We start from the raw sequence: 24,446 nt of genomic DNA on the forward strand, positions 1-24,446 counted from the left end.
AAGGCAGGTGAAAGAGAGCAGAACAGTATGATGGGACTTCAAACACCAGTCTGCCTAACATCTCAAACCCATCTCTTCACCAAACCACTACTTTTGCCATTACTCCAGCCATAATTCCCAACATTATACAGTCAGTCAGTCTCCCCTCTATGCAGTCCTTCTTCAAATACCCTTCCTCTCCCAGCCACACTGTTGTAATCCTTATTCCTCCTTCTGATACCTGCTGGGAATCTCCCTCTGTGAAGGGCAGCTTTGTGGACACGTGAAACATGATCTCCTTCCCCCGGAAATTTGTATAGACTGACTCGGTGCCTGTTTGGCCTCTGGTAACATCCAAGCCTCCCCGGAACCTGAGCAAATCCACGCCATAGGTCAGGCAGAACAGAAATGAGAGAGCAGAGAGAAGACAGATGGTATCAATAACAGTGGTACATCAAAGGACCATCAAAGGTAATTTTTAGGAAATCAGTGACAGTGAGGCACCAAATCTTCCCCAAACCAATGCACTGACTGAAGCTGCACCATGTTTGTGCTGGTGAACATGCCAGCTTGCTAAAAGCTACGAAGTTAAACCAGGGATCCTCAAAGTAGCTACGTTCTTTGGCACTCTTCTAAGAAACACACTCCATATCTTAGAACTACAGAAGGGATGAGATGCCTCACGGAAAGAGTCTGAAACAATACTGCCTCATACCACTGTGAAACAAACTTCCATTTGCACTGCCAAATACTATTATTCTTTGCTGATACTGCAGGTCAAATTGAGGTACCAGAAGACCTTTAAATCAAAATACCAGCAGAGACCTAAGCTCCAATTAGTTCCCAGACATGATGGCTGACAAAAGCATCCAGGGCTTCTTCACTTGCACTGGGATTCAGAAGACACAGCACTTCTCTGGAAGCTGGGCTGTAACAGAGTCACAGCCTCTGAACACATGATGCTCCCTAACTTAATCTGGCTTTCCAGCTGCACTGGGTACCTACCCACGGAAATCCTGCAGCTGAATCTTGTCACCAAGGAAATCCAAGAACTCCAGGAATCCCTGACTCTCTACAGTGTTACTGAAGACTTCTTCTTCAGTTGTCTACAGAAGGAAAGCAGAAGTAGTAAGAAGCACAAGGAGTACAAAGAGCAGGCAGTAATTTCTATAGACAGTTCAACCAAGAATCATCTCTGCTTGAATACATTTCTGATATGGGCCCCTCATGGTGCTGGAGTCCTGTGCCTCAGCCCCAGGCTGCCATGAGGGATAGAGCTAGGGATCAGAGATCCACAAAGCCTATACTGCCAGAGACACTGCAGGTGGAAAAGGCAAGCCAAAGGAACTACGGCACTACAGAAACACTGCTGCCTCAATGCCACTGCTTCTGGACAGTGCAGATCATGCTATTACATCCCTTATGCTAAGAAAACTGATTCTTTGCATTTTGTCCCAAGTACCATGGGATCTGATGAATCTTACCTGTCCAGGTTTTTGGTAGATGACCCCAAACTTGAAGTTATTGCTTATGACATGCTCATCAAATGCAACAATAAGCTGCGAGGCCTGAGGTAATGAAAACAGAAATTATCAACTGGATGTCATTAGCCAGACCTTTGTGGAAAAGTGATATACAGATATATCAGAACACTGTACCTTGGGATAGAGGACAGGAAAGAAGCGTTCAACATTCACATCCTCACAAAGTAGCTGTTGAGTGAGAGAGACGGAAACAGAAGTGTGATTATCATGTGCCCTGGCTTACTGTGGGCATGAGAGTGTAGGCACTGTTTACAATTATCTGACAGGAGCCCCTTCAGGCAAAAATTCTGAGGTAATATTAGAAGAGAAAGAAGAGAAGGCAAATTGAAGGGTAAAAGGGAACTACATGACAGTTCTACAGTGGAATAGTAGAAAAAGAGGGAAATGGGAGGACAGAGGTGAAAACAACTTGAAGAATGAGGCCTTAAGAAAAACAGGAAAGCATGAATCTCACCTTTGCCATCTGAACAGCATTGGGAAACTCATTCAGACAGGAAATGGGAATTAGATCATGTTTGGTGCCAGTACGAGTCCTGACACAAAACAAAAAAGGCATTAGAGACAAGGCTAAAGGGAGACACAAGCAACACTGGCTCTTTAAAGAAAGAGTAGCCATTTCTTCAGAGTACTGTTTAAGTATTAATTCCAGAGGGTTAATTTTAACTGCAGTGCATAGAATCACTGGAAAAGCAAGGCATTTGCTCTTCTTACTGCCCAGTATTTCTTGTGGTGAGCAGAGGAAGACAAAATAGGAGCCCTTAGTCTCTCTGCTCCTTTGCACTCTTGTCTGCCTTGAGGAAGTATTTTGCTTCCCCCCCACCACTGTTTTCTTTCACAGAAATCTAAATGTCAAAATACAATTCACAGACACAGAATAATAAGGGATTCCCATGATCAGTGAGGGCTTGAAAGATTGTTAAAAGGTCTGTAAGAAACAGCTTAGGAAAGCAGATCTATGCAAATTAAAGGAGGTAGAAACAGGTGTAGCATTGTTCCAGAAAACTGACAAAGGAAAGCTGCCTTCCTCTTTGTATGTGTAGTCAAGGAGATATCTTTCTAAGAAAAAAGAAATATTGGGCTGTCAAAAGCCTCTTCAAACCATGATAAACAAGCCATTGAGCAAGAACTACTGCGTATAACAAAGTATCTTACTAGAGGAATAACTACCCTTTTGCTCTTCCCTGGTCTCTTCCACATAGGAAGATAAACACTCCCAGGCACAGCTCACAAACAGGCTCTTTCTTTATTCCCAGATTATTGCTGGCAGTCTGAAAGATTCTCTTCAGACACTGAAGGAAACTCACCAGTGATTTTCTTGTAGCTAATTCCCATGTAACCATTTCTTTCCCTCAATCCTGGACAAATCCTTGTCAGCGGCAACTGTCCATCACCGGGTTGCAGTAGCACTGCCTACTGGGAGTGTACCCAGCCCATAGTGTGGTAAAAAGCTTCTCTGCAGTGGCCTCTCACCTACACAAGATCCTTCTCTGTTCTTCCTGCAGCTCATTCAGCAGCTCTCTCTAGGTAATATGTCTCTTCATAACCCTCTCTAAGGGTTATGACTTCATAGACTGCCCCAGGAATCTAGGTAATGTTCTAGATCACCTCCAAGGGAGCCTTAGTCTCAAATACAAAGCTTGGGCTAGCCTGTCCTCTAATTAGGGAATCCATGTTCTCCTAGAGAGTACTCACATGCCTCTAAGTAGACAGAATAAACAGAAAAGCTTTCTGTTTGAGGGAAGAACAGTATTTTCCACACAGGTACTACAAAGATGCACCTGCACCATCTTCTTTAAGGAAACTGCTGAGACCAACTCAAGAAGAGAAGGGAAGAAAAAAAGGCTCAAAGGTTTGTTTGCAGTTTCCTTTCTCTCCAAAAGAAAGACACAAAATTCCCATCCACATCTACACAGAGGGAGTGCAAGGATACACAGCACAGTAGCATACACTTCAATAACAGGCACTGTTACCTCAGCAACAGGCGTAGATTTTCCTGTTTCTCAATCTGTTCATACTTCACAGAAAGTACTAGGTAGCCCAAGGACATGTCACTGGAATAAAAGTTCTGGTGCTCCTGCAAACAGGAAACCAAAATGCATTATCCCCAACACACTTCCTGGAGAAGTTTACCAGGTTGGTTTTTTTTGCATACAACCAAGATTAACTAATGTTTAATTTAACTAGGAGTAGCATGCTTCCAGATGTGTGTATGCTGTCTTCCAGCCCACTTGATCGTAAGTGCATGAGCATACTGAAGTGCTTCCAGTCAGTTCACTTCCTCCTCACCTGTCCAACATCAGAAGGGCTCCTGAGAAGGAATAGTATTAGAACATTCAGCAACCTGATTTGAAGAAATTGAGTTTCTAGTAAATAAAATAATGTCTTTCATGAACTTTCCCTGTATCCATTCAGATTCTGATTGACTAAGCAGTATCTTGCATACATTCAACTGGACCTGCTTGTGGGTATTTTCTATCTCAAGAGCAATGGCAGGGTTATGGTAAATGGCTGAACTCCAAGAGTGCTCACATCTCAGGAAGGATACAGAAAGCAAAGCGGTTTTACAGATGAAGACTGGACACAGCAGTGCCACTAACACTGCCTGAGCTTTACTGGAGTGCACCTGCAACAGAGTCATGGAAACAATGAAAGATACCGCAAACATTTTCACAGTCTCTATACATAAGTGGCTGTAGCCATACATTCTTCCTGGGTATACAGCCATGTTCCAGTGCCCTAGGTATAGCAATGTGTATTTTCTATATTGCTATACCACATATATTGCTATACAATCTCTAACCACAAAAGGTTAAAGCCTTTTGACACAGGATGGGAATGGAAACCTCCAGCACAAAGAAAATACTATTTAGGTGAAATCATGCAGAAATGCCTTGTTCACTCTCAACATCCTAGTGGAAAAGCGTCCTCATGCATGACACAGAAGTGGGACAGCAAGTTGTGGTCAGCTGTACAGGCAAAACTTGAACAATTTGGAATATGTTCTGTGAAAGGAATACTCCAGGCACAATAAATTAGTGAAGAACCCAGTGGGAGCAAAGTATAACTTGATAAAAAATGGCTGTAGTCTGTCAGTTCCTTCCTCAGTCTTTTGCCTAGAATATATAGAAAATATATATGCCTAGAAGGTCTGCTCTGGCTCTGATTGATTGTAACCTCTCTCAAAACACTAGTAAAATTGTCTTTTGCTGTCTAAATCTTATGTATTAGTCATAGTTCTGACTCACTGTCAGAAATAAAGATACATCTAGTGAAATACTCTTATATCTATGTGGACACAGTCAACTTGAAATTAACAGACTTAAACCAATCCTCTCTTTCAAACAAAATATAGGAATAAGTAAGACTACAGTCACTACTGTAAACCAAAATGTGAAGATGTAGCTATCTAACTTTTTTAAGTATTAAAGATGTCATTGTCCTCACCTCCTCTTTGAGACAGAAAATACCCAATAGCCAGAACTGCCCTGATACTGACTTATGGGCAAAAGGTTCCATTGCTGATCAAATGAGGCAGTCTGAAAAAGTTATGGTCTAAGAGCAGACAAGAGGCATATAGAATAATATGGCCTCTAGCTGCAGTGCTCAAATCACAGAACTCCAGTGTGATCTGTCACATTGGTCAGTGGTACTAGAAGGGAAAAAAAGCTGAAATCAAAGGAAGCCACAAAGGACAGTTTATTTCTCCTGACCACGACTTTCAGGATACTAATGGATTTTTGGGATGTGAACAAGAATCAGGTGCTGTAAGTCACTGTGACCAAGGGCAGAAAGACAGAGCAGCTGAGGAACAGACATTCAAGGAGCAAAGCAAGACCATTCTCCATGGTCTGTTGAAGTCTAGAATCAAAATCCTTAAACCAAGAAGCCAAATTCCAGGCTGGATGCCCAAGACAAGCTGTAAAGGAAAAAGACAGCATAATGCCAACAAAAATCAGAACTAGAAGGCAAATCAAAAGAAAAGGAGCCAAAGCCTGAGGTTAGCTGCAGCTAAAAGTAACACTGAGTTGCAAAGACCAGAAATTATGATGCCTTTTGATGAGATTTCTTAGCCAGACCCCAGCAGATCCGACAGGAGGATCTCAGTTGCTTTGGAGACTGGGCTGTCAGCTCTGCAGCTGATAGCTAGGCAGAGATGCACAAACGGGTGCAATCCTCACAGGGGAATGGGTACCAGAATTAATGGAGGTCTTAAAAGAACTGAATTTTTGACAAAGCCATTGTTGCTATGTAGCTTGATCCTGAATGTAAGTCCAGGGTTTAAGCTGAGATCTGAGCAATTGTATGCATGAATAAACCTATAATTTACTTCTTATGTTTTTCTTTCTTTATAAAAACATACAGGCAACATAAGTCAGACCCATATTACTTCAACAGACAGCAGCCTTTATTGTTAGCTGTCCTGAAGTTAGAGATGAACAATCAAAAGGCTTTACAGTTGATACTGAAGATAGGAAGTCAGTGATGACAAGATACCCTGGAGCTGAGTGACGTATGTATTAAGTACAAATTTGTTCAGCCACAGATGCAGTTTCTGTAACATTTAATATAGTCTGAAAGATAGTTCTGGATTTCAAATAGATCTCCGTAAAAACAATTAAGTATCTTCCATGGGCCAAGGGAGAAGACTAATAGAAAATACAAGGAAAGCTGACAGTTTGCCAAAGAAGTTATAAAGCTACTAAGATATCTGCCATCTGCAGCAACTTTAACCAGCACAAAGAAAGGACAGCATAAAGGAGAAATACATGATCACATACGAATGTATAGCAAGAAAGCTTCTCTCTCAGCACTGAGAGCTTCAAGTGCTTGAGAAAATGGACCCTAAGTTTATTTGACTGGCAGTTACAATGTATACCTTTATTAAATCCTTCTTGGCTTCAGGCTACTTCTCTTTATTACAGCCTTGAGAAACAACATAGACATTGAATAATTCCCACAGGATAAGACATAAGGTTTTTCAGCCTTCTTCCTAAAGGCTAAATAAATCTCACTGTGTAATCATCATACAAAATACAGGTCACGAGGCAAGGAAAAGGAACTGAGCTATGACTTGAATGTTATTGATATTTTTTGGTGGTTGTTTTACAGGATCTGCTGTAAGATGTTCAGTAAAAAGTAAAAGTTCTATAAAAAGTATCACAGAATTGTGCAAGTTTGAGCAATCTACATATGCACATCCATATGTGCAAACACAGACATGCATATTAAGTCTGTAGTACCACAAAATACTTTGATCACCTGTCTTGCTTAAAGGATATTCCCTAAACCACTGGCTAGACCTCTCCCACCATGTGATGCTTTCAGACTCTTCTTCAGGTAAGAACTGTTTGCTATTATTCAAAGCATGAAAGAGATCTTTCCTGACATTGCTGAAATAACCTTCCCATGATACCAACAAGAAAAAGATCCAACACAGCATCAAAGCCACTGCTAACTTTGCACTGAAAAAAATACTCTTCTAGTGGAAAAGCTCTGAGGTCTCTCCTTAACTAAGCTTTTAAACCATAGGGAAAGTTTTCTAGCCATGGGTAGAGTTTTCTGTGACACAAGAATCCTGTTCACCTTATTCTTTTCTGACACTGGCTTGCCCAAAAACTTGCATGTTTAACTGAGCCTGGACACACATTCATGTCAGTTAAGGCAAAGAATAAAACACTGGGCACCAGAAAAGAAAGAATACAGGAGAGAGTTTGTCTGTAGTACTGAGGCACTGATAGCTGGGCACTTTGCAAATGTGAAGCTCTGCAAAAGAGGAAGTCATAATCAACCCAGGACATTCTGGATCTCACTTGGAAGGAATGATGACGATATGGCCTTGCTTGAGCAGGAGAATGAACAAGATGAGCCCCAGAGGCCCCTTCCAACCTCAACTATTTTGTGCTATCAGGTCAGCAGTGAATCCTATGTTCAGACTGAAAAAACCATATCCAAATTTTCCTCTCGTCCTATTGGATCTGGAAGCTTTAAAGCACAACCCTAAATTTACCATGACAGAAAAATAATTACAGTTAGCATACAAAAAGCTTCCAGAAGGTTACAGGATAAATGTCCATTAACAGATTGCTCAGCAGACCTGTTAGTCTTGAAGGGAAGCCTCCAGGAAGGCTTCTTTTTTTTTTCCTTATTTATAAATCACATTAATGTAATTTTCCAGGGTTGTGAACAAGATTCCTACAGAAGATCAGTCTGACAAGCCCAATTACTGCAAAACAGGTCCCCAGCACTGTGCAAAGCACCACCTATTTCTGGTTTTGAATTCGTTCAGCAGTCACTGAGGGAGATCACTGAATAAGACGCAGTGTGAGCACACTTGTCAGACTTTCTTATGTCCTTATACCATGAACTAAATCTCAGAAAAGATCATGGGTTTTTCTCACTTGCTCTTTATGGCTAATCTCATCTTGAGATTCAGTCTGGTAATCAGCCAATTCCCTAAACACCCAGGGCCCACCCAGATGGACCTTAATGGCTGACCAGAAACCGTTTACTTTATGAGGCCTAGCTCTGTTTCCCTATGTGTCAAACTGGAATTTTTATATTCATGGAACATTTAGCACCAAACTTACTTCAATCAACAACTATAAAACACATGGTCTGGTTTCATCATATACATTCTGTAAAGACCATACACTGAGGGAAATGGATTGCTCTGCTTCCTACTGAGGAGCTTGCACTATCAGTGCTGAAGTCCCCTCCGAAAATAATGCCATTTCCACTTCCAATACTATTACACTTCTGTTTGCTTGTTATCCCAAGGTTGGTATCTGTACAGGAGCCTCAAAAGACCTTCTTAACTAAATAAAAGCATTTCCTGTGCAAATCTTTCTACTAATACACAGGATGATGCACATTTCACAAGGGGACACGAACAGTTTAAAACACTACATACATACACATTGTAGTATCTACCTCATTTACATCAGTGCAAGGCACCATAAGGAACTGAAATGCAGTAGCAGTGCAGACATTTCTAAGTCCATCAGAAAAAGTCTAAGAAACATTTCAGCCTTGCGGCTGGGTGGGCAAAAAAGGCTCTGAAGGTCACCCTTACCTTTCCCAGAAAATGTTTGCGGTACAGCTTGGCTGTAGGGTCACTTTCCAGTTTCACTTTACCACTCCAGGAAAAGGGTACATCAGACAGAGCTGGACTCAAGCTGGAGAGGTTGTGGCTGGTCCCTTCAATCCAATAGCCCCCAAACTGGGGTAGGATAATGAGAGGATATGGCCACCCTTTCTGTAACACCTATTCAGAAGGACAGAGAGCATTAAAGCTAACAGATCTGTAAGCTGGAAGGCCAATAAGCTGAAAAACCAATGAAATCCAAGGACAAACAGAGAGAGGAGAGCAATACTAACTCACCTCATGGATGCTGGGATAAGGAATATACTCCTCTTCCGTCTGAAATCAGAACAGCCCATTAGCAAAATCATGTGACATCTTTTAAAGTATTATGCTCTCATGACTGTGCAAGCTGTGCCCTCAGCTTCTATTCTGCCCTAGGTCATCCTTAGAGTTTTATTTCAGGACTTAAGGTTAGACTCCATTTCCAAGGTCTCGGCATTGTAACAAAGAACTTTGAGAACAATAAACTTACAAGTCAGATTCCACCCACCCTCCTCCTCCAAACCACAGGGAGTATAGGCATGCAAAATGAGGAAGTAGCCAAATTATAGGTAAACGTGATGTGGTTAGCAGTGGCAGCCTCTCTCCTTTCCTTCCACACAGTGTTAGACAGCTGCTGTCCTTCTGCTGGCAGGGATGACAGCAGGAATGGCAGAAAAAGTGCTGTTATGAGATTGAGGCTGTGTCATATCCATGGCTGATCTGTGGTATGCATCTGAGCAATGCCGAGGTGTGACTCAGAGAACAGAAGCAGTATCTGAGCAAATTTATGCCAGTTGGATGCCCCCTCCATCACCACAAAGAGCACTGACTGAATAAAGCTATGTCAGTTCTCAATGTGGCTTTTTTTATAGGTCATCCCCAGATTAAAAGTCAAGGTCACATTTGATTTTAAGGTTAATAGGCCTGAGCTGAGACTGAAAAAATGGAGATTAATCCTCAACTTGAGGATTTAAAGACAGGTATCTATTCTTATTGCCTTAATATTGGGCAAAACAGATCAACTTTCTAGTAGCATCTCTATGAGTCATCAAGCAGACTACTGAAATAAATGCTATGTGGTTTCATAAATATTATTACAGCTCTTAAATCGAATAAATTTAAGAAATGACTTAGTCAAAACTAACACTTTTAATAACAATAAACTCTTATTGGAACCACTTAAATTAGAAAAAGGGAAATGTTAATTCTATTTCAGCTACATAGTTTCACCCTCTTGTGCAGCAACTAGGGAAAAAAAAAAGAGAAGTAAAAAGGCAAGCATGTAAGTGTTCTTGGGATGTTTGCAGACTCCCTGTCCATTCCAGTAGAAAAGCACACTGCAAGCCAGGTCAGTAATTATCTGCCATTCTCATCAATTTAGGAGGCAACAACAACTTGGCCTGACCTTGAGAGGAGCTGGAAGGGAACATCTTTGTTCATCCAGACGACTCCCCTGGAAATACAAAGTCACAGACAGTGAATCTTGTATTTTAGCATGTCTGTTTCACATACCCTCTGTGTCCTTCTTCATACCCTCAACATACATATTTTATCCCTCTATAAAATCTCCCATTTTAAGCAAGTTTGGAAGATTGGAATAAAAAGGAATAGTGAAGCTAGAAAATAGCCAGTCCTCTAATTTGGCATTAAAACTGAAAAGCTACCCCCAAGCTTACACCTCTTAAAAAGTAGACAACTGGCAGATATTAAAAATAATCTCCCAAACTGATTTTCTTATTTGATTCTCCAATCTCTTCTAGCACCTTTCCTTCATATCCTAAGAAAAAAAAAGAAAAAAAAAAAAGAAAAAAAAAAGCAACAATGACTACAAGATGTGTTGGAATGGCAAAAGCCTACTGGCTGCCTAGTCTCTTCCTGAATCAGGAGCTGGCATCCCAATGTGAATTTCCCCCTTAAGGCTGTTCCATCCTCTGCCTTAGCACAGCAAAGTAGATCACTTCCACCACACCTCTGCAGCAGAAGTGCACAAGAATAGGACAATTTTAGTGAGGAGAGCCCCAACACAGACTGAACAGAGGCCCAGACAAGAAAATATGAGGGTCAACAGGCCATAGTCCAAGTGGGAACCACAGACAGAAGAGTAAGAAGCAGAACTTGTATCATCATATAGGAAGGTGAGGACCAGGATTTAAAATGTAGATTTCTCTTACACACAGTACTTGAATATTCAACTATTGTCACCTAAATCTTGTAACTCTCATACTGAAACATGATGCTGAGACTACATTTTTATATACCATCAGTGACAGCTTAATGGTTTGGCTAATCAGGGATTCCAGACAGGATAAGCAGCTCTTGACTTGGTTGTGAAAATAAGCAGGATTGGATTTAAAACAGCCATGTCTGTGCATATATTCTACAGTGGAACTGGTTGGTCAACTAGGTTCTGGTAGAAATAGGTAAACTTCAGAGGAGCTCTACAGTGGAGACTTAGGAGGCTCAGGAACAAAAGTTTTGGACAATGCTCCAGCTGTACAGGGTGCAAAAACTGCTAGCATAGTACCAGCAACACGGAGCAACATCAACCTTAACAGCTGAGGATTCAAAGTAACCAGGATGCTCTTTGCAGGAGTAACAAAAGAAAAAAAAAGGAAAGAAAAAACCCAGCACATCTACTTCACATAAAAACAAGGTTTTAGGAAAATGAGAAAGTTTATTAAAAGAACCTAAGAAGGAGCCACAAAAAACCCTAAACCTGCATGAGATCATGAGGAGCCAGACCTTGAGTACACAAGAAATGCCTAACACCTAAAAAAAATCTCTTAGAAACATCCGAAGTAAACCAGTATGGCCACACTCCAGGATAAGGAAGACTAGTAGCAGGTGCATGAGGTAATTTTTCAGAAGTCTGAGGTTGAGTTCAATCACAGAAAGTAGCAGTAACAACAAAATTTAATTGGTTAAATACAGAAACACAGTAAAGCAAGCAAGGAACAATGAGCAGATAACAAAAAAACAAACAATTTTCCTCAGCTCTACTAGGAGAAAGAAGCTTCACATGTTATCTACAGGGTGGCACAAGATCAAACTACAAAAGCTGAGCTTTGAGACAGTTACACACCCTCCCCAAAGCAACTGTTTTCCTTTTGTATTTTCAACCAATGGATACTAAACAAATACCAGCCTGGAAATATTCTTCATAGGAAAACTTTAGAATATATGATCTGAATTGTGCTGTCAATACACAGCATTGACAAAATGAACAACCAATTACCAGGAAGTGGCGAGTTGTGAAATTAAGATGGAACACAGGTTGACAAGTGATCTTTATCTTTTGCAGAGGTAGTTAATAGCCATTTTGCATTTAGGGAAGTTGTAAAGGTGAAAAAGTTGGGTTCATGGAATGTAAGTGCTAAAATGTGTTTTGTTGCTGTGTTTCAACTGTCAACCCATTGAGCTGAGGTTCACAAGAAAGACCAGGTTCTGAAATGGATTTGGAAAAGAAACAGAAAGTCCTGTGCACTGTCAAAACAGGACTGAGGCAGGATGGACGCAGAGGTACACAGCAGCCACAGCCTTCCACAACAAACTGTGGGAAGTACTGGGGCAGAAATGGAGATTGGGAAACTGCAATCTTGTAATATTTCTCTCTCCTTCCTTGGCATTTTCGGCAGATCTGATAATGCAAGAATTTTCCAGTTTCACAGGAGGTCCTGGACCAGTATCCCAGCAAGGCCTGAGGGAAAACTTTCTGGGCTGCTGTAAAGATCTCTGTATCAGAGCCTCTACAGAGAGTGAAGGAATGTACCAGCACATTCCATGACTCTGCACAGTTAAGGAAGCTCCTGGTAGCCTGGAAGCAGAAGACATAAGTTTAAATCTACCGACCTCTCCTCTAGAGTGAAGCTTAGGATAAGAAGAATGCAGCCGTGGGCTGTACAGTCCAAAGTTTTATTTCAAAGGGAAACCAGGACCACAGAAAACTTCCAGCATAAGTTGTTGAAGTGTCAAAACATGGGCAGAACAACTGCTTGATGATCACTGTCATTCCTCAAAACGGAGAAGAATAAACTGCAGCAGTCTCAGCCACCCCTTGAGACATCCTTCTGGTTTTATCTGGTTTGGCTTGCAGCACTGCCAGCTTCCCTGGGTAGCTTACTGCAGACAGCATCAGTCTGGGGATATCTATCATATGTCCAAGGTCTTGTACACAGGAAGCACCCGGCCTGAGCAGGATGAAAGAATGAATGACAGAGGAAGAGGTGTCCAGACCCAGAGTCAGAGTCCAACATGGCGTAACAATGCTATGATAATACACATATTTTATGGGGAAAGAGCAGTGCCTGGAGGGCACTGTTCAAAACAGACAACTTGGATACAAAAGGGGATACAGGAAAAAAAAAGTAGTTGTGAGAAAATGAGACTGAACAATATGCAGAAACTGTAGGAGTGCAGAACAGAGGGAGTGAACAAAAGTGAAGAGGGATTGGTTATGGAAACATACAAAGACCTGAAACATCTGACCTTATTGGATGAAATAAAATTTCCTTGTTTTTCAATTGCCTGCACTGCAAAGCAATCTAGGAACAACATATTATTAAGCATTCTTAACAGAGTATATACTGTGACTTCACTAGATCTGTAAGCACAGAACAAGGTGGTCAATAGCCCACTTATTTCCAAGAAATGATAACTAAATTTGAAGAGAAAAAAGAAAAATAAAAAGAAACAAAAAAGGTAAACTTCTTTCCCAGATCTTGGGATTAGTTTCAGTGAAAAATGAGAGTACAACTTTACCTGTTAATTCATCACAAAGAATGTGAAATGGCTATCCTAATTTTCAGTCCAACAACTATATTCCAATCCAATTGTTAAAGTACTCAACAATCAATTCTATCCTGAGACTTTTTCCTTGTTATTTTACAGGAGTAATGTTCAAGCCTCCTGCTTTGGTTTTCACACACTTTGATTGCTAATGAAAACCCTAGATTTTGTTTTCAAGAGTGGTTCAACAAATCTAAAGGATAGTCACAATCAAATGGAAGGAAAAGTAAGGAAAGGGAAAGCAAGAACAAACAAAAGAGAATAAAGAATTACTAAAAATCTAAACAAAGAGCATAAAAAGTATTAGAAATTCTTTTTTTCTTTTGGAAAACACTTAACTTTCAAAAATCTGTTACACTTAACAGCAGTTATTGATTCTCCTAGTGCAAGTCAGGTGACAAAACAAGCTTAACCAAAAAAAAAAAAATAAAAAATACCATAAAGTCTTAATAATGGGCAGCTAAGAAAACATCATAGATGCAAAATTAGGCAGTCTGCATGCCTTGGAAATTCCCATCCGCTCCTTGTTATCTCTCTAACTAAAGAGGTGCAAATCCAGTCAGACTTTCCATGTAACTGGGAAATGAGTAAACGGGGAGATGAGAAACATTGGCAATCTTAAGGACCAGTCTTCCACAGAGGGACACCTGGTAGTGACTCTTCCTTATCTGTATTTCAAAAGGCCTGGGAAGGATGGTCACAACCTTTGAGCATGTGCTTGAACTGAAGCAGCACTGCATCCCAAGTTTACTTTCCTGCACAGAGGTAAATGAGCTAGAGGCACTCACAGAGCTTGCTATTCTAAAGCATTTAGAACACAGCCCAAACACAGTGTGAATGTCAGTACAGTGGTTGCAAGGTCTGTGTCTGTGTGCACATGAATACATGGCAGATACACCTTCAGCCCCTCCCTCCCACACTCCTTCTCTCTAGTCTGCCAAAAACTACTTCAGCCTCATCACTCTAAACTGAGCATTTTGCTGCTACCTTCCACCTCCTCGCCTTTGTCATCTCACTGAAGTCAGGCACTTTCTTCATATTCATAATTTGATCACTCAAATTGCAGAAAAGAAGTTAATTGGTTTTGGTAAGTGTAATTCCTGCACATAATAAAAGCCAGGAGTTATGTGCAGTGCTATGTGTTATGTTAGGTCAGGGTTAACCACAGCAATTTAAAGAAGGTGCACCACTCAGGGAAAATATTGGTAACCTGCTAGGATGTTCTGAGAACACATAATCTGAAAACATAATCTAACTTCATTGTTAGATATTTAACACATATAACATATTACTATTTCTTTATCTGATACGATAAAAAGGGAAAAAAACCCAACTCTGCCCTATTTTAAGTTTATAACATAATATATGCAGCTAAATGCATGTATTTCTGTGTAAGAATTAAGCCAGAGTCCTTCTTTCTCACACAAGACAGGACCTACAGTAGTTATTTATTAAACTACCTGACCTTGCTAAATGCAGTTAGGTTAACATCCCATTAATCACCTGTCATTATACCTGTTACCCAGCAGAAGTTTCATGAAGAAAATGCCAGAGATAACTTATTGCAACTTTGATTTTCTCTCAGAATCACACTTCTGCAAAGAACAGGCAGAATTATAACCTGTGTCTGTTGCTTCCATCATGCTGACTGGAAAAATGAACACAGAAAAATGCTTTTGAAATCCTATTGAGGAGTAAGAGATTGAGCCTAGAAGACCTAAAAATTCTGCAAGCCCGCATTAAAGGATATTGTGAGTGAAACAATAGGACAAATAGTAGCTGATTATTTGTTTGCTACAAAAAATTACGAGATCACAAAGTTTGACAGAATTACTTCTCCTTACCTGCATTTTTTCAATCATTTCAAACAAGTCCACAGTCTGTGAAAAGGAAAAGACAACAGAGAAAAATAATTTGACATTTGCAGAAGCTAACATTATCTTCTGTGGAAACTCAGATATGGAAGGAGCAAACAGCTCCTACCATATTTTGGCAAAGAAACTACTTGCTTGCTGAAGACACAATGAAATTGTTCTTCCTTAATTGGTAGCATGGACAAAACAACTGGTCAAATTGTCTTCTGCCTTGTGTTGCAAAAGTTTGACCTGAACCCTGGTCAGTCAGGTATCAGGAATTCCTCTCTTTCAATGGGTCAGATTGACTTGAGATAATATGGCATAAGAACTGGTCAAATTAGCAAGTTCAGGATTCTCACAGAAGGAGGCCACTATAGCTGTAAGACATACATGCACATGAGCTTGATTTCAGTCAATTCTTCTGCACACATAACTCAAAGTATGCACCAACCCTGAGCCAAACATGGAATGCTTTTACCTTGTTGGGGACAGCAGGAGAGAGGACACATGGAAAGCCTTCAGTGGGAGAGTCTATAACATCACTACAACCCTGCACTGCCTCCTCAGGCCTCCTGCAACAGACAGAGGCAGAAGAAAAAAAAAAAAAAGGAAAAAGTTAACTCAAGAGAATTCAAGATGTCAGTGCTTGCCTGTAGTGTCTCTTCTGCCTTCTGCTTACTATTCCTCTCCCCAGGCCATGTCTTGCCTATAAGGAAGCTGTCATTCCCTGTGAGAATCCCTGAGGTGGCTGAACTTACCGCTTACCATTTGCAAACATCCTGGATGTAACAGCAACAATTTTCTGGCTTCTGACTGCTCTGTCTCTGCTCACATACAATATTTTCCTCACAACTGTCATGGAAGTGCTGAATGATTTTTCTTTGCCAAGTTCCTCTTCCATCATGGATTTGGAGCAGAATTAAGACATGTCTCACAAGAAGCTTTGTAATCAGCTCTCAAAACAGAACCATATTAAAAAGGATGAAAGTAGTTCTGAACCATCACTGAAATCAGCACCAAAAGGACAGCCCCAGCTGCCACAGCCCAGGTATTAATCTCAAAGACAGGAGCATAACAGAGATGGCACTAGAACAGAACCATACTAACACCCTGCAGAGATGCAGGCACAGTTTTGTGTTACCACTGGTACAGCCAGCATGAAGATTAGGTGAGCTTTTGTCTGCACATCTGCTATGGAAAATATATTATTACTATGGTCCCTGCTGGAGCAGCAGTGTGTCCAAACAGCAGCAGGACTTTATTTGATTTCATAGAAGAGAAAATAAAAAGCAACACAAACACTACATTGTAGTTTAGAAGACATATTTAGCATTGCCCATGGCACTACAGTCTCACTGACAGCTGCACCTCTCCTACTATTACTTTATAAGCATTCCATGCCTCTCAGTATTTACTAGCAGTCACAGCTGGGCTTAAGTCATGGTGAAGGCCACTTAGGTGGGGCTGGGAACTAAGCACAGATTTGCAGGAGACAGGGCTCATCCACTTTGTAATGCAATCATGAATATGATTGTTAGGAGGTCATAGAATCACAGAAGGGTTTGGGCAACCTTAAAGATCATCTAGTCCAAACCCCTCTGCCAGATGTCACCTACTACATCAGCTTTCAGGGCCACATCCAGCCTGGCCTTGAACACTTCCAGGGATGTGCCATCCACAGTTTATCTGGGCAACTTGTTCCACTGCCTGAGTAAAGAATTTCTTCCTAACATATAATATAAATCTCTTCTCTTTTAGTTTAAAACCGTTCCCCGTCATCCTGTCACTACCTGCTCTGTAAAAAGTCACTCTCCCTTTTTAATAAGCCACTTCTAAGTACTAGAAGTCTTCAATAAGGTCTCCCTTGGCTGTTCTTTTCTCTGTGCTGAACAGCCCCAGCTCTCTCGGCTTGTATTTGTAGGAGAGGAGCTCCAGCTCTCGGAACATCTTTGTGGCTGGCCTCCTCTAGACCTACTCTAGCTGGTTCACATCTCTCTTCTCCTGGGGACCCCAGAGCTGGATGCAGTATTCCACATCAGGTCTCACCAAGAGCAAAGCAGAGAGGGAAAATCACCTCTCTCAACCTGCTGGCCACCCCTCTTGTGATGCAGCCCAGGGTATGTTTGGCTTTCTGGGCTGTAAATGCACACTGCAGGCTCATGTCCAGCTTTTCCTCTACCAGAGTCCCCAAGTCCCTCTCCACAGGGCTGCTCTCAATGAGATCATCTCCCAGTCTGTGCCCATGTCTGGGATTGCCCCAAACCAGGTGCAGCACACTGCACTTGGACACATTGAACTTCACAAGATTCTCATGGGACCACCACTCGTCAAGCTTGTCCAGGTCTCTCTGGATGCTCCCCTCTTCTGTTGTGCCAACCACACCCCTCAGCTCTGTGTTGTCTGCAAACCTGCTGAGGGTGCACTCAGTCCCACTATGTCATTGATAAAGATATTAAAGATCACCAGTCCCAAGACAGAGCCCGAGAGACACCATTGTCACTGGCCATACAATCATCATACAATGCAGAGAATAATCCTACAAGGCAATCCAGAGTTGCTGTCCTGTAGCTTTGAGATGCATAACTGCTGCTGCTTCCAAGCTAAGAGAGCGGTCATGCAGACCCTCACTTTGAAAGCAGTGACTACATTCCCTCTTGTATGGAGGTACAGCATATTTCTGTGATCTTGAAACTACTCTACCGCAAGTTCCAAAAATCATAATGCTCACCAGTTCTCTGACAATTCACAATTCATTTTAGTGGCCCAATGGCATCATGTAACTTGCATATAGGCTCATCTACACAAAGTAACACAATGCTTCCATCCCACAATTTTCTCCTGAAATTCAAATGAGAGAGATCTGTATAATGCATCTAGAAATTAATGCCATAACATGTCTGGGAGGGAGTTAGTCTTGACAACCTCAAATAAATATTGAAATAGTTTGATGGCAAATGTATTTTAAATTAATACATACATGCTTTATTTATCATCTTATTCATTTACTTGAAGAATGTTTGGGATGAACAAAATTTATGTCCAAGGCAGTGCACAAAACATTTTCACTGTCTCTTAAAAGTCTGAAGTTTCTGTTCTGTGAGCCCTAAAAAGGCAAGAGCTTAATTTGAGAAATTCTTGTTTTCAGAAAGAAGTGTAACAATAGAACCTTTTGTGCAACTGAATGTCCTGGGGCCTTGTAGAATGCTAGTGTTTTCTTTGGCATGTCACTGAGGTGAATCCTGAATCATTCAGAGGAGTTAAATACACACCTGCATCATGGAAATCTGGCAGCTCCTACATCAGGTCAACATGGGCAGTCCTGCCCCCGTCCTCTCACTAAGAATTCATCTCAACACTTGAGACTGGAAAACTTTGGGTAGACACTGTTCTTTACTGTTGAATCCTAGTATAGTTCTATTATCCAAATGAGTCCAGTAGATGACAAAATCATAAGTCTTACTGTACATTTAGAGATGTTCACATTTTTGTAATTATCCCAAATTAGGAATACACCAGGAGCCTTTGAAAATCCTAAAGAATGCCTTAGATTTTACGTTACCTTCTATAAAATATCACAAAAATCTGGGGCTATTATAATTATTGCTTTAAAGTCCACAATCAATTTCTGGAACTTTGAACTTCTGGAGTGAAAAGCACTAGACTGTATTATAAAAAGGGAACATACTTCTTTTCAAATTGGAACTTCAAACTCTTTGATCACAGAAAAGAAGAACATCATTCTTCAGAAAACAGAAAGCAATTCTGCAGATTGGGAGAGGAATATTTATGTGTAAATGTATACTTGCTGAAGCTTTATTCTTAGGAAATGGCAATAAGGGGAAGCATAGGGCCTAGAAAATGCTGAAGGCTACATTGGGATTTTGCTAGTGACAATAACCAGTGCATTAATTTCAAGCAGGCAGTCAAACCGAATGTAGGTACTGCTGATCCACTGATAAATTCCACTCTCAATTCTGAAATAGAACAAGAAGAACCTTTGAAGATGTCTAAGCAGTACAACTCTGCTCATGCCTTGTATTCCTGTCTTGCAGCATCCTCTGCTATTTCAGTCATGGGATCCTTCTACCCGGCTTTCAAAATCATTGCTATCTGCTGTAGCTGAGCCAGTTCAATAACCAAGTCAATGCAAGTATTTGCTCCAAGAAAAACAGAGATTGCACAGAATTTCATACACCCTTTCATAAATATTCCAAAGCAAATGGGGTTTGTTGCACTCTAAAAGGCAAGTGCCCCAAATCCTCAGATAACTGTTTTCCTGAAAATTTACATGGAAGCAGGTGTATAGCTGTTGTAAATACTTCTGCTAATCTGGAAGCCTTCCAGTAGGAGAAACACCACAGCATGATTTGCAGCTATCTATGGAACAACAGTCAATGTAATAACTGGTGTCCCAGCCTGATAAGAGTTTCTTGCAGGGAGATACTAATATGTTTTTTAAATCTCTCACTAGAAGGGACAGTAAATTCAGAAGAACTGAAGGTAAAGTGAGACAAGAACAGGTCTGAAATCCTCATAAGGAAAATTCTGGGCAACCACATCTCTAGAGCAACAGCTTCTGCTCCCTTGTTTCTGCCTTAGAGAGATGCATCTGCTTTACCAAATACAATTGTTAGCTATTCGGTGGAGACACTGAACACATGACACGAATAGCCCTACTCTCAGAACACCTGTACAGCTTTAAAATGTGCTTACGCATGGATTCCTAGAGCTCAAGAGATGGAATTACTGAAGCAGAACTAGCAAAAGGAAGCAAACGCTATAGATGAGAGGCGGCTTGCTTTCAGCTGGTCACAAACTTTCTGCCCACAGACTCTGATTTACAGTAAGGAGCCTCTCTCCCACCCGCATTCCCCTCTGGCTGCCGTGCAGCTCCCGTGGAAGCCACCGCTCCCACTCGTGGGCAGCCCGTGCTCAGGACTTCGTGCACCCACAAAGAAGTGGGCAGGGTACCGGCAGGGCCCGGAGAACCCCGCCAGCTCTCCTTGCGGGGCACGAGAAAGGAGAACTCCAGGGATTCATCTTGCCATCCAACTCGCACTCCCACCTCCTGTAAAGTCCCAATAGGAGAGGACCCCCACTCGCAGGACGGCAGGAGAAAGCCGGCCGAGCCTCCCCCTTTCCCTCCAGGGGAAGGGCACCCGCGGCCGCCCCAGGGCCCGCCTCCGCCGGCCGGAGCGGGGCCGGGCCCTCAGCCAGACCCGGACCTGCCGGGCTGGGCACGGCCATCGCCTTCCCCCTCCCCGGCTCTCCGCCCTTCCAGCCAACCCGCCAGGGCTCTTCCTGCTGCTCCAGCACTGCCATCCCGACGCCGGCAGCCGCTGCCCTGCCCCGTCCCCAGGCTGCCCGGGAAAGGCAGGGCCCCAGGCCCCGCGGCCGCCGGCACCGGTCCCGGTGGCGGTGCCGGTACCTACCCTCCGCTGGCTCCGGCAGGGAAGCCGTGCTCCCGGGAAAACATGCTGGACTGCTCCGCTGAGTCAGCTCCCGGGTTCCCTCCTCGGGAGCCTGCTCTCCCCCGGCCTCGCCATGAAGAAGGGCTCAGGCTCCCTCCCGGCCCCCTGCGAAGCCGCGGCTCCCGCCCCCACCCCTCCTCTTCCTCTCGGGCCGGGATTCACCGGATAGACCGGGAAGGGACCCGCACGGCCCGGTCCGGGCCCGGCGGGCAGCGGCCCCGGAGAGGACAGAGGGGGGGAGGAGGAGGAGGAGGAGGGATAGAGGACGAGGAGACAAGGGGGGATGGGGTGATGACTTCTGCCCCTCCTCCGCCGTGTCAGAGCGGATCCCCCTGGAGCCCCCCGTTGTGGGAGCCCATGGATGGAGCACAGCGTGCAGGAGCAGCTGCTGGGACAGCCGAGCCGGGGACGCTGCTCTCCAGGTCATCCGTGAGGGTAACACAAGCACAGGGTTAGACAGGGACAGCAGAGGGGTTTCACTTATTCAACTCTGCTGTAGAACAAGATCACATCTCCGGGCTCTCAGTATCCAGTGAGGAAAGTGAGCATCAAAGCGGATCTCCACAAATCCCCGTTCTTTTAAAGGGAAGGCTAGGAAGATAGAAAATCCACTAAATCCAAATCCTTGTCATTTGGACCTGACATACATCAAGTACCGCAGAGATTTGGCTCTGCACCCCTTATGAAATAGCTCATTGATGCAATGTGTAAACTAGGGAAGCTCAAATTTACAGGGATCACAAAGTGCCTTAACCACATGTATTTCCATTCACTCATCAACAGATTGTCATTCCTGATAAAAAACTGAGCATGAGAACATGGTCTGCTATAGCAGGAATATGCATATACCTGTATATGAGAACACAGAGTTCTTCTGGACACATTTTTTCCTGTGCTTCTCAGTTTCATTCCACAGGATGATGTCATGTTTTCTCTTTACATCAAGACCTATAAAAGCAGCAGCTACAACCTTATGTCAAATGTCAGCCTCATACTGGGTTTGTTCTAACTAATGAAGGGGACATAAGGAAACACAGAACAAGAGACAGAATTTACCAGAAAGCTAGGAAAAGATGTAAAGCAAGAGTGCAAAGAATATGCAGACAGACCAAACAGAAAATATGAGCTAGCAGATAGAGAAAAAAGAAAGATGCAGAGAGAAAGGAATTGTATCAAAATTTTGGGGATGAACACAGCATTTTCATCCTAATGCTTCCTATAAATTCTACTCTTGAAAGACCTGGATAGAAATGATTATGGGGACTTCAAGGGTCTGTGGGTGGGAAAAAAGACTGTAAGAAGTAAGGAATCAAGATAGGTGACAACTTTGAATGGACAAAGAAAGGGTCCACTTGCTGGTTTTAGTGACTTGCATGGAGCCCAGGTGACTCAATTTCCTCTTGTCTCCCTCTTGTAATTCCCCAGAAGGTCTGATGCTGGAACATGGGCCAATTCATACATCCTCACTCCAACTCAAATGCCTCCCAAATGGGCCCAGGGCACTGAATAGAACAGCTGCTCTCTTCACAAGCAGGTCTTACTCATTCACCTGAATCTCTGAGCAGAGATGTGACTGGACCAAGGCAAAGAGCCAAGCTTGCCATTTCTGCTGCATCTAGGAAGAAGAGACATTATTTTTTGCTGTTAGAGAGAGCTGCCAGCAGTAACTACTGCCCTCCCCCATCTCAGGGTCATTATCAGCAGTGCTATCAAGCCTGGCCATGGTGAAAGCAAAGCTTACAGAGAGGCTCAGGTCTTTCTGCCATTCTTGTTCTTCGGCAGCTTGCCACTACAGACAAGAACCAACTTTATTCACATACAAAATCACACTGAGCTCAGCTTTCATTTAACTGCCTCACAGCTTTACCTAAATTTCTGTGCCACTCCAGTTGTGTACAAAGCCCTCAATATGCATAAGCAAAACAGCAAACAATTATTAAATACCCTAATTACTGTTCTAATTAGCCTCCTTTAGCAATAGCAATATGAATAAATCACATGTAAGCAAATCACAGGACCACTTTCTGCTCCTCAACTTACAATCAAGCTAACAATTGTTACTATTTACCCTGCTGATGAAAAATATTACCTATTATAATCCTTCAGTTGTAGTAAGTAGATTCAGCTCCTAATGATACTTGCGTTCTTATATGACTAATTGAGTGTACTTACAGTCTCAGATTTTAATCCCTATATGTGTCCTTACTTGCATGGATCATTATGCATTTTATAGTTATTGCGTGGTTCAGGGACTGGCATACAAGTTTTTGTTCTTTCAGGCATCATTGTAGGCACGTTAATATATGTAGTAATTGATGTCTATACCTTTTGCTATATATTTTCCCAGTTTTTGTTAGCAGATTTTTTCCATGTGTTTAAATTCATTATCATTTTATCTTGCTCACATAGGAACAATCTGTATTAGCTGTAACACAGAAACTGGTCCCTGCAATTCTGTTAATTGAGTCATTGTAGGAACATCAGCAGCTCCACGGAAGCTGCGCAGTACCACATAAACACAGCAGTATATCCTTCAAGGGTAAACTCTTCAGGGCAAAACCTGTATTTTTTTAAGTTTTACCACAATATTACACAAACTCATAGCTGCATCCACAGACAGAAACACACATGTTTTCACATCAACTGTTTCCACAGATCTATGCACACAGCTTCTATATATAGCACCGGGTGTGCACAGACAGCACCTCCCGCAGCGCACTTGGACTCCTCATTTTCTGTCCAGGACTGACATAATCAGGGTGGGATTCCTTTGAGCGTGGGGAGACCCTCTCTCATGCCCCTCCATCCCTTTAGTTTGTTTCATTTCCTACACAGACATCTGCTCTCCCCACCTCCACTCTCCCTTTCTCTCTCTGCAACTGCTTCTCTACACAATGCAGAATAGCACAATGTCTTTTAAAAAGCACACACACTTTCCCTGATGAGGCTAAAACTGCCCCAAACTCTATCCATTACACAACGCCATGCAAGCAGCAGAGAAGATCCGGATCAACCCTCCCCCACCTATCTTTGCTCCCATTCCTTCTAGATGCAAAGTATTTTTAATTGGCATTGCAAGCAAGACGAGAATAAAAGCAGCTAAGCTGTTCATCCCCTACCTGAGCAAGGATCTCTCATCCCCAGCTGGTGAGCAGATGGAGACAGGGAACCCAGCTGCTCTCCTTTCCTTGCACTATCAATTATTCACGTAGGTTGCAGTGTCCTCCCTCTCCCTCCCTCCCTTTCTCTTCCGCTGCCCCCACCTGCAGCTGAATGGAGATGGAGCAGGTCGGTGCTGTCACACTTGAAACTAGAGATCATTGCCGATTGAACAGCCAGCCCGTGGAGCAGCTGTGCTCTTAAGCAGAGATTTGCCCTGGCAGAAGGGGAGAGACTGGCAGCTCCAGAGGTGGAAGACAGGCAGCTCTGTACATCCACATCCTGCTCCCTGCGCTTCTAATCCCAGAACTGCAGGGATGACCTTTAAAAATGAAACAGGGTTGTTTGGTTGGTTTTTTGTTTTTGTTTTTTTCCACAGAAAAGCACATTTTTCTAGTTCTCTCAAGTATATTGACAGTTATTTGGTGACAGTGAAGTGGGTCATGCGAATTCATGTGCACAGATCAGAGTAGGAAGGGAAAGTATAAGACTGGAAAAATCTGAAACATGATTACGTAGTACTGAT

The 24,446-nt window shown here is 42.5% G+C and overlaps 1 protein-coding gene across 15 annotated transcripts in view; it reads right to left on the bottom strand.

The window, feature by feature from the left end:
- Window positions 1–24,137, bottom strand: part of LOC102107718 (rap1 GTPase-activating protein 1-like) — a 43,743-nt gene extending 19,606 nt beyond the window's left edge. For 8 of the 15 annotated variants that reach the window (XR_015771988.1, XM_088051998.1, XM_088051997.1 and 5 more), the window contains exons 1-12: window positions 20,723–20,850; window positions 15,769–15,862; window positions 15,279–15,314; window positions 10,055–10,102; window positions 8,905–8,943; window positions 8,596–8,787; window positions 3,494–3,597; window positions 1,978–2,056; window positions 1,638–1,691; window positions 1,464–1,547; window positions 985–1,085; window positions 221–350 (exon numbers count right to left, since the gene is read on the bottom strand). Coding sequence is in view for 14 of the 15 variants with exons in the window: in XM_088051998.1 (XP_087908124.1) it covers window positions 221–350; window positions 985–1,085; window positions 1,464–1,547; window positions 1,638–1,691; window positions 1,978–2,056; window positions 3,494–3,597; window positions 8,596–8,787; window positions 8,905–8,943; window positions 10,055–10,102; window positions 15,279–15,314; window positions 15,769–15,862; window positions 20,723–20,766 (1,005 nt within the window). In the remaining variant the exon portion in view is untranslated. Of the gene's footprint in view, window positions 1–220; window positions 351–984; window positions 1,086–1,463; window positions 1,548–1,637; window positions 1,692–1,977; window positions 2,057–3,493; window positions 3,598–8,595; window positions 8,788–8,904; window positions 8,944–10,054; window positions 10,103–15,278; window positions 15,315–15,768; window positions 15,863–20,722; window positions 20,851–21,610; window positions 21,712–22,310; window positions 22,377–23,880; window positions 23,954–24,024 lie in introns of those variants that run through there. The other 7 variants (XM_088052002.1, XM_088051999.1, XM_088052003.1 and 4 more) reach the window with 7 other exon arrangements.
- Window positions 24,138–24,446: the final 309 nt, after the last annotated feature.

This window comes from Pseudopodoces humilis, chromosome 2 (assembly GCF_049639895.1).
Source record: "Pseudopodoces humilis isolate 2021_Gansu_Grassland_sample_001 chromosome 2, ASM4963989v1, whole genome shotgun sequence".
In the NCBI taxonomy this organism is placed as follows: Eukaryota; Metazoa; Chordata; class Aves; order Passeriformes; family Paridae; genus Pseudopodoces; species Pseudopodoces humilis.